This window comes from Coenobita brevimanus, chromosome 104, assembly GCF_032717465.1.
Source record: "Coenobita brevimanus isolate Jiangsu-jjx chromosome 104, ASM3271746v2, whole genome shotgun sequence".
NCBI classification, from domain to species: domain Eukaryota; kingdom Metazoa; phylum Arthropoda; class Malacostraca; order Decapoda; family Coenobitidae; genus Coenobita; species Coenobita brevimanus.
The window spans coordinates 48,528,966-48,551,912 of NC_137057.1; the positions used below are offsets into that span (position 1 = coordinate 48,528,966).

At 41.4% G+C, this 22,947-nt stretch overlaps 1 protein-coding gene across 1 annotated transcript in view; it reads left to right on the top strand.

Annotated features, from left to right (window-relative positions):
- Positions 1 to 20,522, top strand: part of LOC145416107 (uncharacterized) — a 207,466-nt gene extending 186,944 nt beyond the window's left edge. The window contains 11 exon segments of the mRNA XM_080285199.1: positions 9,996 to 10,230; positions 11,061 to 11,163; positions 11,447 to 11,516; positions 12,275 to 12,515; positions 12,714 to 12,917; positions 16,641 to 16,877; positions 17,725 to 17,902; positions 18,947 to 19,131; positions 19,395 to 19,585; positions 20,028 to 20,108; positions 20,518 to 20,522. Coding sequence (XP_080141325.1) covers positions 9,996 to 10,230; positions 11,061 to 11,163; positions 11,447 to 11,516; positions 12,275 to 12,515; positions 12,714 to 12,917; positions 16,641 to 16,877; positions 17,725 to 17,902; positions 18,947 to 19,131; positions 19,395 to 19,585; positions 20,028 to 20,108; positions 20,518 to 20,522 — 1,730 coding nt within the window.
- The last annotated feature ends 2,425 nt before the right edge of the window (positions 20,523 to 22,947 follow it).

Below are 22,947 nucleotides of genomic sequence, written 5' to 3' on the forward strand. Positions count from 1 at the left end.
CTCTCTCTCTCTACCTACCTACCTACCTACCTAACCTTTCTGGAAAATTTTCGTACTGAAAGGGTTACATTGTCTTCAACAACCTCTCCTTCTTCATCTTCATCTTCTCTCTCTCTCTCTCTCTCTCTCTTTCGGGATTTTTTTTTTTTTTTTTGGGGGGGGGGGATTTTTTCGCAGTACTGATAGACGATTTTTTTTTTTTTTTTGGGGGGGATGGGAGATTTTTCAACGCTAATTGGTGTTATATATGCTTCCTAAATCCATTCCCTGCAAAAAATAATAATAATAATACGGTGATGATAATGATGATGATGATGATGATGATGATGATGATGATGATAATAATAATAATAATAATAATAATAATAATAATAATAATAATGATGATAATGATGATGATGATAATAATAATAATAATGATGATGATAATAATAATAATAATAATAATAATAATGATAATAATAATAATAACAATAATAATAATAATAATAATAATAACAATAATAATAATAATAATAATAATAATAATAATAATAATAATAATAATAAAAACAATATTATTAATGATAATAATAATAATAACAACAATAATAATAATAATAATAAATAATAATAATAACAACAAAGAAAATTAATCCCCCCCTAAGCTGAGTAAAATCGTCTGAAAAAACTATGAAGAAAAACTGGACTGAAGGGGTTAATGAGGGCTGTGTCTAACCCCCCCCCCAGTTCAAAAAAAAAAATAAATAATCCTGAACAGAAATAAAATAAAATGTCTGAAGTGGCAAAAAAATAATATAAGAAAATGACGAAAAAATAAAGCCATTATTGGAAGATTTTTTTCAGTACGATTTTTTATTATTTATTTTTACTTAATGCAGACGATTTCATTCAGCTGATATTTTATTTATTTTTTTTACTGAAAGAATTTATGAAAGATGGCAATTTTTTTTATCATTCATTTTTTTGCTCTCACCAGAAGATTTCATTCAGCTTTTTTTAGTTACTTATATTTTTATCTATCTACCAACCTCTCTCTCTTTTTATCTATCTACCAACCTCTCTCACTCTTTATCTATCTACCAACCTATCTTTTTATCTATCTACCAGCCTATCTCTCTTTTTATCTATCTACCAACCTATCTCTCTCTTTATCTATCTATCAACCTATCTCTCTATCTATTTATTTATTTGAAAAGGAGGTACTAAAGAAGCTAATTTATTTTTTACAAAGTTAACAAAATCAGGGACACAAAAATCGTCTTGTAGAATGAAGAGAAATGAACGGAAATGATCAGGATGAATAAAAATGATGAGAAATAATTAGAAGGAAATTAATAAAATGAAGAGAAGGAAAAATATGATATGGTAGTGATAGACATGGAATCAGAAATTATGTTAACCAAGATTCTATCCAAAAATCATTACGTAAATTTTCAAGGCGAGATGACTACCCTGTTAATGATAAGTTCATTGTTACTTATCCTCCTCTTTAATAACTAAGTCCGTATTATAAATGGATCTGGTCATTTTCTTACGATAAACTCCGTATTATAAGTGAACCTGGTCATTTCCTAACGATAAACCCCGTATTTTAAGTGGATCTGGTCATTTTCTAAAGATAAACACCGTATTTTAAGTGGATCTGGTCATTTCCTAACGATAAGCCCCGTATTTTAAGTGGATCTGGTCATTTCCTACTGACAAACCCCGTATTTTAAGTGAATCTGGTCATTTTCTTACGATAAACACCGTATTTTAAGTGGATCTGGTCATTTTCTTACGATAAACACCGTATTTTAAGTGGATCTGGTCATTTCCTAAAGATAAACCCCGTATTTTAAGTGGATCTGGTCATTTCCTAACACCTTTTCCATAGCGAATTATCCTCTACACCCTAATATTCTCTTTATTATTATTATTATTATTATTACTTTCACTATCGAAATACTTGGCATCAATTAATTACAAAAAGATACTGAGGCGTCATGTGTAGGATAAGTCGCTACGGAAGAGGCATTACGTTCCTCCCCCCTAAATTTTCCCCCATCAAACTATACGTCTTTCACAATAACTTGACTCAGGAGAAAAAATAAATCAAATCAAATAATAAGTTAATACTGTCAATTTATATTTAATTAAGTTGTCTAGAAAACAGAAAAAATAAATCTGACAAGAAAATGGGTTAAGGATACGGCCAATAATTATCTTCGTGAAGGGTCCAAATTCTCGCAGGAAGCTCCCTAACACCTTTTCCTAAGCGACTTATTTTGCTTATTATACTATACTGTCCCCTTCCATGTTATATATCCTTCCAATATCGCCAAATTCTGCATAAATCACGCGAAAAAGGATATTAACCAGTCATATTCAGAAATAAATCGCTAAGGAAGAGGTGGTAGGGAGCTTCCAAAGGACTTTCCCTGCCACCTCTTCCTTATCAGCAAGTCTCTAGATAAGGAATGTTGGTATTATATTATTAGGGTAAATAAATAATAAGTGAATTATGAGATGGTGATAAGGTGTAAAGTGCAAAACCCGGATAAGGAAAAAGTGCAGGAAAAAGCCCCGTAAAGACTGGGTTATTTAGTTCCGGGGTATGGAGTGGGTCGGTGTGTGTGTGTATAGGTAGTGGGTTAAATTCCGGGGTATGGAGTGGGTCGGTGTGTGTGTGTATAGGTAGTGGGTTAAATTCCGGGGTATGGAGTGGGTCGGCGTGTGTGTATAGGTAGTAGGATAAATTCCGGGGTATGGAGTGGGTCGGTGTGTGTGTGTATAGGTAGTAGGATAAATTCCGGGGTATGGAGTGGGTCGCCGTGTGTGTATAGGTAGTAGGATAAATTCCGGGGTATGGAGTGGGTCGGTGTGTGTGTGTATAGGTAGTGGGATAAATTCCGGGGTATGGAGTGGGTCGGCGTGTGTGTATAGGTAGTAGGATAAATTCCGGGGTATGGAGTGGGTCGCCGTGTGTGGGGGTCGTGGGTTAAATTCCGGGGCATGGAGTGGGTAAGATTCCGGGGCATGGAGTGGGTAAGATTCCGGGACATGGAGTGGGTTGGCGTGTGGGTATGTTGGGGTTCAAATCACCAGTTTGCTAGATCAATGTTATACCAGCTTACTTTCTAACACCATGCTGTAACACCAGGCTTATACCAGCTTATCCTCTAACACCACGCTTTGAGGCTTATTACGTAGCTTCCTAGACAGACACTTCCAAGTAACAAGGCTGTCTCTCCCTCTCTTTCTCTCTCTCTTTCCCTCTGTCTCTCTCACTCTCTCTTTTCTTTCTTTTTTTTGTTTAGATTTTTGTTTTTTTGCTTGCTTGTTGTCTCAGGTGGAGCTCCCGGACCATTTGACGTCTACCTGTTCAGTCAAATGAGTCGGCAGTGTCGGTTCAGCTAAACGGTCTCAGCCAAATCAGTCTAATTGGTCTCTTCAGTCAAATCAGTAAATTAATCGGTGTCTCAGTCTAATGATCTAATCGGTTAATTTTATCGGTGTCTCAGTCTAAGTAATTTTATCGGTCTCTCTAAGTAATTTTATCGGTCTCTCAGTCTAAGTAATTTTATCGGTCTCTCAGTCTAAGTAATTTTATCGGTCTCTCAGTCTAAGTAAATTTTATCGGTTGCAGTCAAAGTAAATTTTATCGCTCTCAGTCTAAGTAATTTTATCGGTCTCTCAGTCTAAGTAAATTTTATTGGTCTCAGTCTAAGTAAATTTTATCGGTCTCTCAGTCTAAGTAATTTTATCGGTCTCTCAGTCTAAGTAATTTTATCGGTCTCAGTCTAAGTAATTTTATCGGTCTCTCAGTCTAAGTAATTTTATCGGTCTCTCAGTCTAAGTAATTTTATCGGTCTCTCAGTCTAAGTAATTTTAATCGGTCTCTCAGTCTAAGTAAATTTTATCGGTCTCTCAGTCTAAGTAAATTTAATTGGCCTCTCAGTCTAGTCCATAAATTTAATTGGTCTCTCAGTCTAAGTAAATTTAATTGGTCTCTCAGTCTAAGTAAATTTTATCGCTCTCAGTCAGACCAGGAAATTCAATCGGTCTTTCGTTCTAACAGGGTAATTTAATCCCGTCGTTCTGGCTACCTCTTACGTTTTTCCTCTCAGACCATTTAATTATCGGTGAGGCGTCCCTGGTCTCTCCCTGGCCTCTCGGTCCTAACCAGTCAATCCAGTCGGTCACTCCATCGCACCAGTCTACGTGCAGTCAAACCAGGTAATCAATTTGGCGATATTTATAACCGTTGATGACAATACTACTGTAAACTTTCTTTTATTTATTTTTTTAACTATTACGCATGGGAAATGTACAAACTTGAACAACCAAATTCTACATACTTATCAATTTCATATCTAAGTATTGGAATGATATTTTTGCTTTATCGAGGTCCCCAGGCAATGTAATCTGTCCCTCAATCTAAATGCAATCAAAGTAATGAATCTATTTGGACTGCATCAATCTATTTGGTCTGCCTCTCAATCTAGCGGTCAAAGTAATTAATCTATTTGGTCTATCAATCTATTTCGTCTCTCTCAATCTAGCAGTCAAAGTAATGAATCTATTTGGACTGTATCAATCTAACAGTCAAAGTAATGAATCTAGTTGGTCTGTCTCTCAATCTAGCAAAGTAATGAGTCTATTTGGACTGTATCAATCTAGTTAGTCTGTCTCTCAATCTAACAGCAAAGTAATGAATCTAGTTGGTCTGTCTCTCAATCTAACAGCAAAGTAATGAATCTAGTTGGTCTGTCTCTCAATCTAGCAGTCAAAGTAATGAATCTAGTTGGTCTGTCTCTCAATCTAACAGCAAAGTAATGAGTCTAGTTGGTCTGTCTCTCAATCTAGCAGTCAAAGTAATGAATCTAGTTGGTCTGTCTCTCAATCTAACAGCAAAGTAATGAATCTAGTTGGTCTGTCTCTCAATTTAACAGCAAAGTAATGAATCTAGTTGGTCTGTCTCTCAATCTAGCAGTCAAAGTAATGAGTCTATTTGGTCTGTATTAATCTATTTGGTCCGTCTCTCAATCTACCTGCAGTCAAAGTAATGAATATATTTGGTCTATCAATCTACTATTTCTCAACTAGATTCAATCCAGGCTCTCTGATAGGTATAAAATAGGATTATCGAAATGCTCAATTCTTTTTTAATCTTACCAGTCTATCGCCACAATCAAATCAAGCAATTAAACCCTGTTCGTCAATCAATCAACCAATTAAACCTTTTTCGTCAATCAACTTAAACCTTTTCCGTCAACCAACTCGCTTAATTACATCTTTGTCGTCAATCAAATCAATCAAGTCAACGTTTTTCGTCAATCAAATCAATCAATTAAACCTTGTCGTCAATTAACTCAATCAATTAAGCTTTTTCGTCAGTCAAAGCACTCAAGTAAACCTTTGTCGTCAATCAAATCACTCAATTAACCATTTTTGTCAATCAACTCATTCAATTAAACCTTTTCGTCAATCAAATAAATCAATTAAACCCTTTTTTCGTCAATCAAATCAATAAATTAAACCCTATTCGTCACTCAAATCAATCAATTAAGCCTTATTCGCCACACAAATCACGTAATTACACCTCTCCAAGCTAATACGCCCTCCCAACCCACTACTCTCAATCACACCAAGTTCATCAGCCCGTCGAAATTGATGGATAATCGTCTTTTACTCGCGTTCTAGGAGAAGGCTGGGACTTGGAATAAACCTGACACTCTGCCCTAGTAACCCACGTGTAATCGAGAGGCACCTTAACCCTCCTCTAGACTGAAGTGACCAAAAAAACGAAAAAAAGAAAAGAAAAAACTCAAATACACGCCACGGAAATAGCAGCATAACGATGCCGCCAGTTTACGTAAAATCGGAAATTACTTAACAACCCTATTTACTTAACCCAAATTTTTTTACGACTAAATTTCCAGTCGTTAGTTGCTGTTCCAAATTTTCCAAAAGGTTCAGAGAATATTTTGAGTAATTTCGAAAACGAGATTACTTATTAATTTCCAAAACGGATCAAAACCAAAATTCACTTATCCATCATGTAGAAATGAGAGGACTGACCACCGCCTTTGATAAGTATATAGATGTACTGTATTACTTTTTGCCACTTAAGTAATCCACACACTTATACTTGGGGAAGACACTTAAAATATCATATCCAGTGAGGTCAGCGGTACCGTAGATTCTGACACTATGCGATGTTGTTCGGCTTCTCGAAATGAACGTATCTTGAATTTGGCTCTCTTTTGTTTTTGTATTTTTTCTTGGAAGGAACGGTTTGCGGGCTCCTAGCCTTTGGTTCCTTTTTCCTTGCATAAAAGGAAAGAAAACCCTTCGTACACTTCCCTTCTAGTTTAGCGATTTTTCTACACAACAGCGCTTTATAGAAACAAATTTCCGCTGCCTCCAGACGATTTGACTCAGTTAGGGAAAGCCCACTCGTACTGAAAGGGTTACTGAGGACTACACCTAACCCCTTCAGGCCGAAAAGTCTACCAAAACCTGAATTACATCAACTAAAAGGAGCATAAATTATAGAGACAATTCTATATACAGACGTCACACTAGGGAGAAATTAATGAAAAACGAAATTCTCTCTCTCTCTCTCTCTCTCTCTCTCTCTCTCTCTCTCTCTCTCTCTCTCCCTCCGTCTCTCTCTTCTCTCTCTCTCTCTCTCTCTCTCTCTCTCTCTCTAAGCTGGATATATCGTCTGGCGGCAGCGAGACTAAAGCCGGGTTGCATAACGGCGTGTTCCGGGTTGCGCAGATCGATGAGAGGCACTCGCTCGAAACTGATACGTGGACACCCAAAAAAAAAAAATAATAATAATAATAATAATAAAAAAATAAAATAAATGAAAAAGGCACATAAAAAGGAAAGAATAAAGACAATGGGAATGTAAGAGAAAATGGGAAATGTGTGAAGCAAAAAAAAAAAGCAGAAAAAAAAAAGATGGAGAGAATTACAATGTCAAAAAAAAAAAAAAATGAACTTAAACCATAAAAGAAGGGAGAAGGTACAGTATGTTTAAGACACGTAAGAAAGGAGTAAAATCTAATCATATATATATCCTTCGCACTGGTACCAAAAAATAATTGAAGGTATACAAAAAAAAAATGGAAATATGACCATAAAGAAATTACAGTAGAAGGACGAAAAATACGATACAACAAAAAAAAAAAAAAGGAGAAATGAACGAAAAATATTGAGAATGAAATACAAAAGCTGGATATTACAGAAATCTTAGACGGAACTGAACCAAGGGAAGACGAAAGGAAAAGAAATGACAAAGTAACAGAGACATGGGAGGGGAAAATGGACGAAAAATAGACAAAAAGAATAGGGTATATATTCAAAGTCATGGAAAAAATAAATCACACACACACACACACACACACACACACAGGAGACGAAAAATGATATAAAAAAACGATACAGTAAAATATACACAATCAGACACTGAGGAAAAAAAAAAAGTCAGAAATGAAACAGCGAGAAAATGAGAAATAGAGTAAAAAAAAAAAAATAAAAAACAAAACAAAAATAATGATAAATAGATATGAAGGTAGATAAACAGATATAAAGGTAGATAAATTAATTGATATAAAGGTACGATAGATAAATGGGTAGATAAATAAAAATGATAATAAATAAGTATAAAGGTAGATAAACAGATATAAATAGATATAAATACAGATAAATAGATATAAAGGTAGATAAACAGATATAAAGGTAAATTAATAGATATAAGGGTAGATAAATAAATATATATAAAGGTAGATAAATTAAAAGGTAGATATTCAGCAAGTCTACATCAACTATAGTCTGTTCCTTCTCATCTGGCAAGAAACTGTACCTCCTTTCAGCTCAGCTGGTGGCCAAGTGTAGTCAGATTGGAAAAATTAATACTGCTGGGTGTGGGCACTGACTCAATAATAATAATAATAATAATAATAATAATGATGATGTTAATAATGATGATGATGATGATAACAGCATTACTACTATTACTGCTACTACTACTACTACTACTACTACTATTAATATGATGATGATGATGATGAAGATGATGATAGCAATATTATTATTACTACTACTACTGATGATGATGATGATAACAGTAACAGGCCTACTACTACTACTACTACTACTAATAATAATAATAATAATAACAAAAATATATTATCTCAATCGTCCAAAGATAAACACGTTCTGAAAAAAACTGGCTAACGTCCTTAAAAAAAGTATATAAGTAAATGAATAAACAAAAACAAGCAGAGAAACAATTTGGCATGAAACAAAATAAGACAATAATTTTAAAGGTAAACATTACCATATAGTCTACATTATAAAAAAAAAAAAAAGTCGAAAAAAATGAAACACAAATTTTATAAGTTTACGTAAATCCAAAATCCATTAAAAAAAAAAAGTCGAAATGAAACGAAACAAGAATTTTTAAAGTTAATTTAAAATCGACATCACCAATAAAAGGGGGAAAAAAAATCACCCTCATCGAAATAAAACAGGAACTCAAGATTATTATACGTAACTTTTAAAAATGAACCAATAATCTCTGAAACACATGGGAGTTGATACGTACTTTCCATAATGTGTCTTTGGTCATCGCTCACTTTATGACCCAGCCCCAGATGAATAGTTTTGAAGGGTAAAAAAGTTGTCTTAATATTGTTTTCATTTTTCAAGTGTCACACCAACAGGAAAAAATATACATAACCAGGTAAGTGTCCTTGTGTAGGCTTAAGTGGACAGGTATACCGGAGGACATGAATAACGATCCACTTCCTGACGATACATAGCGATACAGCGAACGATACCTTCTGAAACCCAGCAATGAATTTGGCTGTAACTTTTGAAACCCAGCAATGAATTTGGCTGTAACTTTTGAAACCCAGCAATGAATTTGGCTCTCTCTTGTATTTTGATTTTTTTTTTCTTGGAAGGAAGAGTTTGCTGGCTCCTGGCCTTTGGTTCCTTCTTCCTAGCATAAAAAAAAACGTGATCAATGGAGTCCAGCAGATCTATCAGAAATAGCGTAAAAGTCTCAAAATTATTCGACAATGAAGTGGATCCATTACTATTGTCCTTAACTGTACATTCAAGGCCAATAATTCTTTTCCATCTTCCAGAAACCCTCAAAATCAAGGAAGACTTCTAAAAACTAATATATAATTTTAAAAAGGCCTGTAAGGGTTTTAATAACACATTTTTGTTAGAAGTATTAGATGTGTAAAAGGACTATTGGCCAATATGATTGTGGTGGTGTTATGGTGAGGGGAGGAGTGTGTGATGAACTGGTGGGGTTAAATGTGAAGGGAAGAGGGGTGCTAGGAAAGGGATGAGGGGGGAATATGGATGGAAAGAGAGAGAGAGAGAGAGAGAGAGAGAGAGAGAGAGAGAGAGAGAATGATGGAACAGGGGAAGGAAGCTGTGAAGGAGAGGGTGAGGTTATGGGACTGAGGTAAAGGACTATTGATTTCTCTAACCAAAACAAACCCACATGGCTGTAGCATGAGTAGAAACAACCCAGCATGTCAAGAGTACAGAATGAGCATACAATAATGACACTAACCCCCCCCCTTCTAAGGTCAAAGTTCACGCGACATGTTGAGGGATGATACTGCACCTTCGAAACCCCTGTGGAACGCAAGATGGATTTATACCCACATCCCAAGTCCTACATGCTGAAAACACCCTACATCACACACACACACACACACACACACACACACACACACACACACACACACACACACACACACACACACACACGCACACACACACACACACACACACACACACACACACACACACGCACACACCAACAAAATCCCTCCTACTGCACTAACCCTCCCTGCCGTCACTACCCCAACCATGTCCCAGGTCCTACATGCCAAAAACACCATACACACACACACACACACAAAATCCCCCTACCGCATTAACCCTCCCTGCCGTCACTACCCCCTCAGGTCAAAGTGCACGCGACATGTTCAACGACGGGTTCGCATCGCCAGTGGAACCCGAGATAGACCTGTATCACGACTCCTACGTGGCGGACTACACCTCCCACCCCTCGCTAGGTCGTTCCCCGGGTGGTAGTGGTAGTGTGTCCCCGCCGCACTTCCCACAGGGCGCACCACGACCCACCTCACCCCAGTACAACGACCCCGACTACCAGCCCAGGCAGTCACGGGGCAGGAGCAGGTACCGTGATCTATCCTTACACTTTCCTGACCTCAAGTTGTGCTAAAAAGTTGCTTGTTTACACTTGCTTGATTACTTTGTTCTTTGTTTATATTAGCTTGATTACTCAGTTCTCTTCACTGACACAGCTACCCCAAACTTAACATCAGTGCTTATCTCTAATTATACCTTTAACCCACTGGTGCTCGAGGTCCTTTAAGGGCTGATTTGGGAATTTTCAAAGGTTAATAGAGGGAAGAACACCCGTAGGGACCTATGAACTTGATGCCTATGAGCTGATAGGCGGAGGATAGTACGCTCCCTTCCAGCAAAATCCCCCACACAGGAACCCTGGGAACTAATTAATTAAAGATCAGGTGACTATAGCCATCTACAAGGTTAACCCCACAACACATGCCTCATTAACACAAACGACGTGAGGTACCGATACCTATGGCAAGACCTTATAGGGGCAGCTGCTTACGTGTGGTCGGTTGGTCAGCTCTGCCACACCGATTGGGGTTAAGCAAGAACAACAACAGCCCTTGAATTCAGTGACGTAAATTTGGCTTATTCCTGCCACCTGCAGACGATTTCATTCACCTTAGGACACACCTGTAACAGTGAAGGTGTTTATGGAGGATACAACAGACTTCTAAATTTCGGAAACTCTCTCCTAAGCTGAATATAATAGTCACAATTTAGCAAGAATAAAAATTAAGTCACTGGATTGAAGGGATTAAGGCACAAATAGGAGATCAAACCTGGAGGATTCTGAAAACAATGAACTGCAGAGAAGACAAGTTTATCGTGCAAAGTAGCTACGATCCTTCCTGACTATTCCCCCCCAGGTCGCCGCCTCAACATGGGTACCACAACGGCTCCCCAGGGCACGACGCACGACCCCTCAGGACCTCATCACCATCACCCGGGCCAGCGCACAGGAGGCCAAGGGTAAGTCACAGCCCAGGATGAACTGAGGACGTGTTTATTTAGTGGCAAGTATTTCTGGAGCAAGATCTGGAGCAACATTTCATTTATAAAATTTTTTGAGTTTGAAGCAATTTTGGGATTATAACAGCAGTTTTTAATACAATGCAACAAATAATTCGACGCAAAATTTTAGCAGCCTTTGACTCGAAGTAATTTTTTATATAACTTATAATTCAACTTTAAACCTGGAGTGGCATTTGACCTAAAGCATTCTGACACATGACCCCTTCTGCTTCCCTTCCAGAATGCCCCTCGCAGTGGCAGAGTCAAGAGATTTCTCCTCACCAGAGACCCTAAGGACAGACGCATATCAGGTGAGTCTTGAACACCATGACTAAAACTGACTCACTATCGATCCACCTGATTCTACTGCATTACTGGATCTATCTGTTGAGGCAGGAAGTAATTAGAATCCCAATGCCTATCCCTTTACAATCTATCACAAAATTTTCGAGCACAACCATCCACCAGCACGAATATTTTAGTGGCTATCCCTCCACAATCAATCTTTCCACAAAAGTTCTGTCGTTAACCATCCACTCCTCTCTCTGCTCTCTCCACTCCGGAAGGGATGGGTTTGGGACGAGAGTGGGAGGAAGCAAGGATCTCTTTCAATACCAATACCTGTTGATCCACAAACTATCCTTCCACAAACCATCCACCTCACTGCTTCCTCCACTCCGCAAGGGATGGGTTTGGGACGAGAGTGGGAGGAAGCAAGGATCTCTTTCAATACCAATACCTGTTGATCCACAAACTATCCTTCCACAAACCATCCACCTCACTGCTTCCTCCACTCTGCAAGGGATGGGTTAGGAATGTTGACTGCAAGTTGTAAGGACATCCCTGGCCTACACGACACGTCTATTTCAATGTCTATCCTTCCACAATTTATCCATCCACAAACTATACACTACTCTGCTTTTTCCACTCCGCAAGGAACGGGTTAGATGGTCGGAGGCAGGGATCTATTTCAGTGCCTACTCTTCCACAACCATTCCATCCACAAGCAGAAAACATTCACTTAAGAGCGTTCCCCACCATCCACCTATCTGCTTTCTCTACTCTGCAGGGAACGGATTGGGGATGAAGGTGGTGGGGGGCAAGGAAATACCCGGGTCCAATGGTCGCCTAGGGGCCTACATAGCACGCCTACATCCCGGGGGCGTAGCGGAGACCCTGGGGGAGCTAAAAGAAGGGGACCTGCTGCTGGAGTGGAACGGGGTGTCGCTCGTGGGCCGCACTTACGAGGAGGTGCAGAGTATTTTGGCACACTCTGGGGACGACGCTGAAGTGGAAATTGTCGTTCGCAGGTGAGGGGGTCGTTTTGGTCTTGTGTGTGTGTGTGTGTGTGTGTGTAAGCATATGGTTCCTGGTGTACTGTATGCCGATATATGCATTTTGTGACAAGAGTATGCCTTTCGTTGTACGCCTGTTTGTGGTACATGCATTCACTTCTTACTGTACATCCACTACCACTCGTTGATGCCTGTGATGTCCCCTTCGTGCAGTGACATCAACATGATCACCGGGGAACGCATGACCGAGGACCCGGGCAGGGAGAGGGGGGCCCACAGGAGTAGGGGCCCGGCAGACAACTACAGCAGCCACCTCAGACCCGACTCCCCCCCCACTGACCCCCTCGACATTAATGGCAACCGCTCCGGCTTCGATCGATCGCCATCAAGAAACAACGCACACGATAATTTTTACGGGTGAATATGATGCTAGTCACGAAGAAGTGCTAATTTTTAAGGGAGGGTGTGAACAAGCTAGTCACGAAGAAAAGCAAATTTTTAAGGGTGGGTGTGAACATGATCCTAGTCACGAAGCAGTGCTAATTTTTAAGGGTGGGTGTGAACATGATGCCAGTCACGAAGAAGTGCTAATGACTAAGGGTGGGTGTGAACATGATATTAGTCACGAAGAAGTGCAAATTTATAAGAGTGGGTCTTTTATTAGACTTCCATATTACATTCTTTTTTTTACTCTAACTTGGCCTAAAATTTGTCCGTCCTTCTCCTTCACTTCCTCATTTGTCTGTCTGTCTGTCTCTCCACGCCACGCTCCTTCACTTCCTCATTTGTCTGTCTGTCTCTCCATGCAACGCTCCATCACTTCCTCATTTGTCTGTCTGTCTGTCTCTCCACGCCACGCTCCTTCACTTCCTCATTTGTCTGTCTGTCTCTCCATGCAACGCTCCATCACTTCCTCATTTGTCTGTCTGTCTGTCTCTCCACGCCACGCTCCTTCACTTCCTCATTTGTCTGTCTGTCTCTCCATGCAACGCTCCATCACTTCCTCATTTGTCTGTCTGTCTCTCCATGCAACGCTCCATCACTTCCTCATTTGTCTGTCTGTCTGTCTCTCCATGCAACGCTCCTTCACTTCCTCATTTGTCTGTCTGTCTCTCCATGCAACGCTCCTTCACTTCCTCATTTGTCTGTCTGTCTCTCCATGCCACGCTCCATCACTTCCTCATTTGTCTGTCTGTCTCTCCATGCAACGCTCCTTCACTTCCTCATTTGTCTGTCTGTCTCTCCATGCAACGCTCCTTCACTTCCTCATTTGTCTGTCTGTCTCTCCATGCAACGCTCCTTCACTTCCTCATTTGTCTGTCTGTCTCTCCATGCCACGCTCCATCACTTCCTCATTTGTCTGTCTGTCTCTCCATGCAACGCTCCTTCACTTCCTCATTTGTCTGTCTGTCTCTCCATGCCACGCTCCATCACTTCCTCATTTGTCTGTCTGTCTCTCCATGCAACGCTCCTTCACTTCCTCATTTGTCTGTCTGTCTCTCCATGCAACGCTCAATCACTTCCTCATTTGTCTGTCTGTCTCTCCATGCAACGCTCCTTCACTTCCTCATTTGTCTGTCTGTCTCTCCATGCAACGCTCCTTCACTTCCTCATTTGTCTGTCTGTCTCTCCATGCAACGCTCCTTCACTTCCTCATTTGTCTGTCTGTCTCTCCATGCAACGCTCCATCACTTCCTCATTTGTCTGTCTGTCTCTCCATGCAACGCTCCATCACTTCCTCATTTGTCTGTCTGTCTCTCCATGCCACGCTCCATCACTTCCTCATTTGTCTGTCTGTCTCTCCATGCCACGCTCCATCACTTCCTCATTTGTCTGTCTGTCTCTCCATGCCACGCTCCTTCACTTCCTCATTTGTCTGTCTGTCTCTCCATGCCACGCTCCATCACTTCCTCATTTGTCTGTCTGTCTCTCCATGCAACGCTCCATCACTTCCTCATTTGTCTGTCTGTCTCTCCATGCAACGCTCCATCACTTCCTCATTTGTCTGTCTGTCTCTCCATGCAACGCTCCTTCACTTCCTCATTTGTCTGTCTGTCTCTCCATGCAACGCTCCTTCACTTCCTCATTTGTCTGTCTGTCTCTCCACGCCACGCTCCATCACTTCCTCATTTGTCTGTCTGTCTCTCCATGCAACGCTCCTTCACTTCCTCATTTGTCTGTCTGTCTCTCCATGCAACGCTCCTTCACTTCCTCATTTGTCTGTCTGTCTCTCCATGCAACGCTCCTTCACTTCCTCATTTGTCTGTCTGTCTCTCCATGCAACGCTCCTTCACTTCCTCATTTGTCTGTCTGTCTCTCCACGCTACGCTCCTTCACTTCCTCATTTGTCTGTCTGTCTGTCTCTCCACGCTACGCTCCTTCACTTCCTCATTTGTCTGTCTGTCTCTCCACGCTACGCTCCTTCACTTCCTCATTTGTCTGTCTGTCTGTCTCTCCACGCTACGCTCCTTCACTTCCTCATTTGTCTGTCTGTCTCTCTACGCTACGCTCCTTCACTTCCTCATTTGTCTGTCTGTCTCTCCACGCTACGCTCCTTCACTTCCTCATTTGTCTGTCTGTCTGTCTCTCCATGCAACGCTCCATCACTTCCTCATTTGTCTGTCTGTCTCTCCATGCAACGCTCCATCACTTCCTCATTTGTCTGTCTGTCTCTCCACGCCACGCTCCATCACTTCCTCATTTGTCTGTCTGTCTCTCCATGCAACGCTCCATCACTTCCTCATTTGTCTGTCTGTCTCTCCATGCAACGCTCCTTCACTTCCTCATTTGTCTGTCTGTCTCTCCATGCAACGCTCCATCACTTCCTCATTTGTCTGTCTGTCTGTCTCTCCACGCCACGCTCCATCACTTCCTCATTTGTCTGTCTGTCTCTCCACGCCACGCTCCTTCACTTCCTCATTTGTCTGTCTGTCTCTCCACGCCACGCTCCATCACTTCCTCATTTGTCTGTCTGTCTCTCCACGCCACGCTCCTTCACTTCCTCATTTGTCTGTCTGTCTCTCCACGCCACGCTCCATCACTTCCTCATTTGTCTGTCTGTCTCTCCACGCCACGCTCCATCACTTCCTCATTTGTCTGTCTGTCTCTCCACGCCACGCTCCATCACTTCCTCATTTGTCTGTCTGTGTCTCCATGCAACGCTCCATCACTTCCTCATTTGTCTGTCTGTCTCTCCATGCAACGCTCCATCACTTCCTCATTTGTCTGTCTGTCTCTCCACGCCACGCTCCATCACTTCCTCATTTGTCTGTCTGTCTCTCCACGCAACGCTCCATCACTTCCTCATTTGTCTGTCTGTCTCTCCATGCAACGCTCCTTCACTTCCTCATTTGTCTGTCTGTCTCTCCATGCCACGCTCCATCACTTCCTCATTTGTCTGTCTGTCTCTCCATGCAACGCTCCATCACTTCCTCATTTGTCTGTCTGTCTCTCCATGCAACGCTCCTTCACTTCCTCATTTGTCTGTCTGTCTCTCCATGCAACGCTCCATCACTTCCTCATTTGTCTGTCTGTCTCTCCATGCAACGCTCCATCACTTCCTCATTTGTCTGTCTGTCTCTCCACGCCACGCTCCATCACTTCCTCATTTGTCTGTCTGTCTCTCCATGCAACGCTCCATCACTTCCTCATTTGTCTGTCTGTCTCTCCACGCCACGCTCCATCACTTCCTCATTTGTCTGTCTGTCTCTCCATGCAACGCTCCATCACTTCCTCATTTGTCTGTCTGTCTCTCCACGCCACGCTCCATCACTTCCTCATTTGTCTGTCTGTCTCTCCACGCCACGCTCCATCACTTCCTCATTTGTCTGTCTGTCTCTCCACGCCACGCTCCATCACTTCCTCACTTGTCTGTCTGTCTGTCTCTCCACGCCACGCTCCATCACTTCCTCACTTGTCTGTCTGTCTCTCCACGCCACGCTCCATCACTTCCTCACTTGTCTGTCTGTCTGTCTCCACGCCACGCTGCTTCACGTCCTCACTTGTCTGTCTGTCTGTCTCCACGCCACGCTGCTTTACGTCCTCACTTGTCTGTCTGTCTGTCTCCACGCCACACCACAAAAATATATATAACTACTACCAATAAAAAAAAAAAAAAATCCTTCTTGTCTTTTAATCCAGCAATGGCAACAGAAATTCAGAGGGCAGGGGAGGGGGCACTCAAGAAGACCCAGACCCCGGCCACAGACCCCGCCCCCGCTCCTCCTCCAGACCCAGGCAGACCCACCACAGCCCCGACGACAGACCCAGAGACCCCCACGAGAGCAGACCCCGCCACCTAGACCCAGACGCCAGACCCCAGGACCTACTGAGGCCTAGAAACTCATCCCACAACAACAGCCCTGAGAACAGACCAAGGTAAAGGGTTCATCTAGGAAGCTCCCTAACACATTTTCTTAAGTGATTTAAAGGACGCTTCCTAACACCTTTCCTTAAGCGATTTAAAGGAAGCTCCCTAACACATTTTCTTAAGTGATTTAAAGGACGCTCCCTAACACATTTTCAGTGATATAATGGAAGCTCCCTAACACATTTTCCTAAATGATTTAAAGGACGCTCCCTAACACCTTTCCTTAAGCGATTTAAAGGAAGCTCCCTAACACATTTTCTTACGTGATTTAAAGGACGCTCCCAAACACATTTTCCTAAGTGATTTAAAGGAAGCTCCCTAACACATTTTCTTAAGCGATTTATTTAGCTTATTAACTTACTGTCCTCCTGTGTTACGTATACCTCTTCATTAAGCTGGAGAGATGGGAAATTTAGGCCAAGTCAGAGTAAAAAGAGTATAGTTAAAGTGAAAAGATTTATGAACTGAAATACTGCTTTATTTTATTTATTTATTTATTTATATTATTTATTTATATTTACTAATAGTAGAATTAGAGAAATAACGGGAGTGCAGCCGATCGATGAATATGTTAGATTCTCACGATGGAAGTGGCTAGGACATGTGTATAGGAGACAGGGAATAGTACGAGGTACACCAGAGTGGGTGGCACTTGGTAGGAGAGGTAGAGGAAGGCCAAAAGAGACGTGGGTGAGGACAATGAGACGGGAAGCTGGAGATGAGTGTTGGGGAGATCTTGAGGAGTTAGCACAAGATAGGATGTGGTGGTGTGAGTTCATCGAGGCCCTATGCATCCCCGAGGGTGCCACAGGAAATGATTGATTGATTGATTGAATTTAATGCTTTCCCCACCAGGCATCGAACCCAGGATGGTGAGACGAGACCCAGGCCCCACACCAGCCCCGGGGGAGACAGTCGAGGGGGTGGAAGGGAACACAGAAGACCCAGTGACGAATACTCCCCCCCAGCCACCGACCCCGAACCCAACCACAGCAGTGCGTCCGAGCGAAGGCGACTCAATGGTAGGACAGTGGTATAGATAGATAGATGGATAGATAGACAGATAGATAGATAGGTGGACAGACACTTAACAGAGAGAGATGAAGAGACAGATAGGCAGATAGATGGGCAAATAGATAGATGGATAGACAGAGACAGATATAGATAGATAGATAGGTAGGTAGATAGATGGACAGACAGAAAGACAGATCGACACACGTGTAGATAAACAGACGGAGGGAGAGAGAGAGAGAGACAGAGAGAGAGAGGTAACAGAAGGCAGGGGAGGGAGACAGGGCGAGGAGAGGGCAGGGGAGGGGGAAGGGGTGGGAGAGAGGGAGGGGAGGGAGAGGGGGAGAGGAAGGAAAGGGAAGGGGAGAAGGAATTTCATATCCCTTGGGCTACATGGCGGTTTGGTCGATTTCGTATTGGCCTCACGTTCACCTTTTCATCATCACCATCACCATCATTATTATTATTATTATTATTATTATTATTATTTCTCAGGTGGTGTGGAGGGAGGGGGCGACAGTAGGGGCAGAGATCAAGAATACCCCACCAACACCGCCACCACCAGACGACGAGGGAGGGGGCACTCAAAGGTACCAAGCCCTTAAAAAAAATATATATATATATACCCGGTTTCAGTAAAGACCTAGTTAAATATACCCACTTTGTTTACATCTGATAGAACTGGGTCAATCTCATAACTAGAACACTATGTTGTGGTTGCCTGAAATTTGATGAGTATGAGGTAGGAATGAGTCTCCTTGGTTACTATTCAAATCTACCCTTCAATCTGACAAGCATCTATACTACCATTCATTCATCTGTCCTACTATTTATTCACTTACGCCACCATTCATCCGTCCTACCATCCATCCATCCCACCATCCATACCACCATCAACCATCGTATCATCCATCCATCCCACCATCCATCCACCTCACCATCCATCCATCCTATCATCCACCCACCTTACCATCCATCCATTCCAGCATCCATCCATCCATCCCACCATCCATTCCCCTATCCCCTAACACAATACACTAATCAACTCATGCCTCCCCGCAAACAGAGCACATCTCGAGGTAGTGGGGAGCATCAGGGCACAGGTGAGGTGATGCTACAGGTGTGCTATGACTCACGTGCAGCCATCCTCTACGTGACAGTAATTAGGGCACGTGGACTCTATACCATTCGTGATGATGGAGACTCGAGACCAGACCCATTCGTCAAGGTATATCTCTTGCCGGGACGAAGGTAAGTAACGAGGGAAAGGTAGTAGTAGTAGTAGTAGCAGCAGTAGTAGTAGTAATAGTAGTAGTAGGTCAGTAGAGAGGAAGGGAAATAAAGTAGTAGTAGTAGTAGTAGTAATAGTAGAAGGTCAGCAAAGAGGAAATAAAGTAGTAGTAGTAGTAGTAGTAGTAGTAGAGGAGGAGGAGGAGGAGGAGAAGAGTATGCTATAAACGCAAATGCCAGGTCAATCGTAGCGGTGACCTATGACCCCACTCTGACCTTCCCAGCGTGGAGAACCAGCGGCGTACGAGAGCCTTCAGCCGCACGTCAACGCCGGATTGGAAGCAGACGATGGTGTACCCGCGTATCCAGCCGCAAGACCTCGCCCATCGCCACTTGGAGGTCACGGCGTGGAACCAGCAAGAGGACAAAGACAAGCCTAATGAACTGCTGGGCGAGGTGGTTCTGGATCTGTCAGGTGAGTGGTTAGATGAGCTAGGTGAGTGCTAGGTGTTTAGAAGGATGCTAGGAGGGTTTGGCAGGCAAGTTAGATGGGTTCCAAAGCTAAGTAAGCCTAGTCGAACACGCAAGAAATGAACTGCTAGGTGAAGTGGTTCTGGATCTGTCAGATGAGTGGTTAGATGGGCTAGGTGAGCACTAGGTGATTAAGAGGATGCTAGGTGGATTTCAGCAAAGTAATACTAATCCCTGACACACTGCTAGGGGCTTTACTCTCCCTGCTCCCCCTCACTACTAATAATGTCATTTCTTGTTCAATTCTGGGCTCTTCATTTACGTCTCTGGCTCTCTCTCTCTCTCTCTCTCTCTCTTACCCACTCCAGCTGGTGTCAAATATTTAGCCACCTGGACCCTCGCCACCACCTGTCTGTTCTTATTCATACTTGTCGTCTTCCTAACAGACAAAAACGTCATGGATGAACACCCCCGATGGTACAAACTGCAAGAGCCGGATAGAGAGGAACTTGCCCCCCAGCTCTCAGGTAACTCACTTCACTTCACTTCACTTCACGTCATGTCACTTCATTTCACCTCACTTCACTTCATTTAACCTCACGTCACTTCACTTCAACTCACTTCCCCTTGCTTCACTTCACCCCGCCTAACCTGACTTCACTCCATCTCACTTCCCCTTGCTTCACCTCAACTCACTACCTCTTGCTTCACTTCACCTCACCTCACGTCACGTCACATCAACTCACTTCCCCTTGCCTCACTTCACTTCCCCTAACCTCACTTCACTTCACCTCACTTCAGATTTTCACCCATAAGCAGTCTGAGAATAATGCCCATTCTTTTTTTTTTTTTTTTTTTTTAACTCATGGAACATTTTTATTACTATTACTCCATTTCAACCTAAATCCATTCCACTATTTACCTGTCATTCCTCAGTGTAATCTGTTCTATTGCCAGACGCCTTAATCCCGTAAGGAGTGGCCACAAACAAATCGCCTCCATATCACCTTGTCCTCCGCCATTTCATTGCCCTGCTCCCAGCTCGCACCCCCCTCTCTCACATGCCTCTCCACTCCATCCCTCCATCTCATTCTCGGCCTCCCCCTCAGTGTAATATTGACGAAAAATCTACATATACTGGTAGGCTATATCTTAAACACCTAGGCAAACATAGGACAAGTTTTTATGTAATTAATTCTGATACACCTATGTGACCGTAACTCCATCCCACGCCAAACTTATTCCACTATTAGCCTAAGCATTTCTTGTCTTAGCTACAAAGTAAATGTCTGCATAAGCCAGTTCGATTTATTTTTAACATTTAAGGTATTTATGGGAAGAGATATTGTGTGTGTGTGTGTGTGTGAGAGAGAGAGAGAGAGAGAGAGAGAGTTTGAAAAGATATGAAATTTTTGAAGGTACCGGTACTTAAAGAAATCATGCTTTCATTAGGAGTAATAATATGAGACAAATTTACGTCTCTCTCTCTCTCTCTCTCTCTCTCTTCAACAGAAAAGATAAACACAATCATATCCTTCACAACACCTCCATCACTTACTAACTTATCCCTTTCTCCACAGATTAAAGAAAGGGCTGAGGAAGACAAAGGAAGAAGACAATAACAAAGACAACGATGAAGAAAGGCTGGTGATAAAATACTGAAGGATAGCCAAGATGTTGGTGATGCAAGAGGTGACTGACAATAAGTGAGAAATGACTGAAAATGACAAAGTGCAGGGCAGTGAAATGGCGGGGGAAAGGACGACGTGGAGGCGATTTGTTTGTGGCCACCCCAAACGGGATTGAGGCGTCTGGGAATAGATAGATAGAGACAAAGTGCTGAGGCTTGAAGAAAATGCCTACGGCGGGTTGACGATCAGCGAAGTTGTTGGTGAAGGGAAGAGATGGTGAAAATTGGTGATAAGTTGCCGATATCTTGAAAACTGGTGAAAAGTTGCTGAAAAGTTCTTGAAAATTGGTGAAAAGTTCTTGAAAATTGGTGGAAAGTTGCCGAAAAGTTCTTGAAAATTGGTGGAAAGTTGCAGAAAATTGGTGAAAAGTTGCCGAAAAGTTCTTGAAAATTGGTGAAAAGTTGTTAAAATTGGTGAAAAATTGTTGGAAATTGGTGAAAAGTTGCTGAAAATTGGTGGAAAGGCGCTGAAAATTTGGTGAAAAGTTGCTGAAAATTGGTGGAAAGGCGCTGAAAATTTGGTGAAAAGTTGCTGAAAATTGGTGGAAAGGCGCTGAAAATTTGGTGAAAAGTTGCTGAAAATTGGTGGAAAGACGCTGAAAATGGGTGAAAAGTTGCTGAAAATTAGTGAGGTTGCTGAAAATTGGTGAAAAGTTGTTGGAAACTGGTGAAAAGTTGTTGGAAATTGGTGAAAAGTTCCTGGAAATTGGTGAAAAGTTGCTGGAAATTGGTGAAAAGTTGCTGGAAATTGGTGAAAAGTTGTTGAAAATTGGTGGAAAGGCGCTGAAAATTTGGTGAAAAGTTGCTGAAAATTGGTGGAAAGACGCTGAAAATGGGTGAAAAGTTGCTGTAAATTGGTGGAAAGACGCTGAAAATGGGTGAAAAGTTGCTGAAAACTGGTGAAAAGTTGCTGAAAATTAGTGAGGTTGCTGAAAATTGGTAAAAAGTTGTTGGAAACTGGTGAAAAGTTGCTGGAAATTGGTGAAAAGTTGCTGGAAATTGGTGAAAAGTTGCTGAAAACGACAGTGTTGGTGATTTGTGAAGTGTGAAAGCTTGGGAAAAATTGCTGAAGGCTGGGAAAGTGATCGGTGTGGCAAAAAATGTTTGAAAATGATTGAAAATTCAGCCTACTCAAATCTTGTTGAAAATTACTGAAGAGTTACTTAAATCTTGTTGAAAATTACTGAAGTTACTTAAATCTTGTTGAAAATTACTGAAAAGTTACTTAAATCTTGTTGAAAATTACTGAAGAGTTACTTAAATCTTGTTGAAAATTACTGAAGAGTTACTTAAATCTTGTTGAAAATTACTGAAGAGTTACTTAAATCTTGTTGAAAATTACTGAAAAGTTACTTAAATCTTGTTGAAAATTACTGAAAAGTTACTTAAATCTTGTTGAAAATTACTGAAAAGTTACTTAAATCTTGTTGAAAATTACTGAAAAGTTACTTAAATCTTGTTGAAAATTATTGAAAAGTTACTTAAATCTTGTTGAAAATTATTGAAAAGTTACTTAAATCTTGTTGAAAATTATTGAAAAGTTACTTAAATCTTGTTGAAAATTATTGAAAAGTTACTTAAATCTTGTTGAAAATTACTGAAGTTACTTAAATCCTGTTGAAAATTACTGAAAAGTTACTTAAATCTTGTTGAAAATTACTGAAGTTACTTAAATC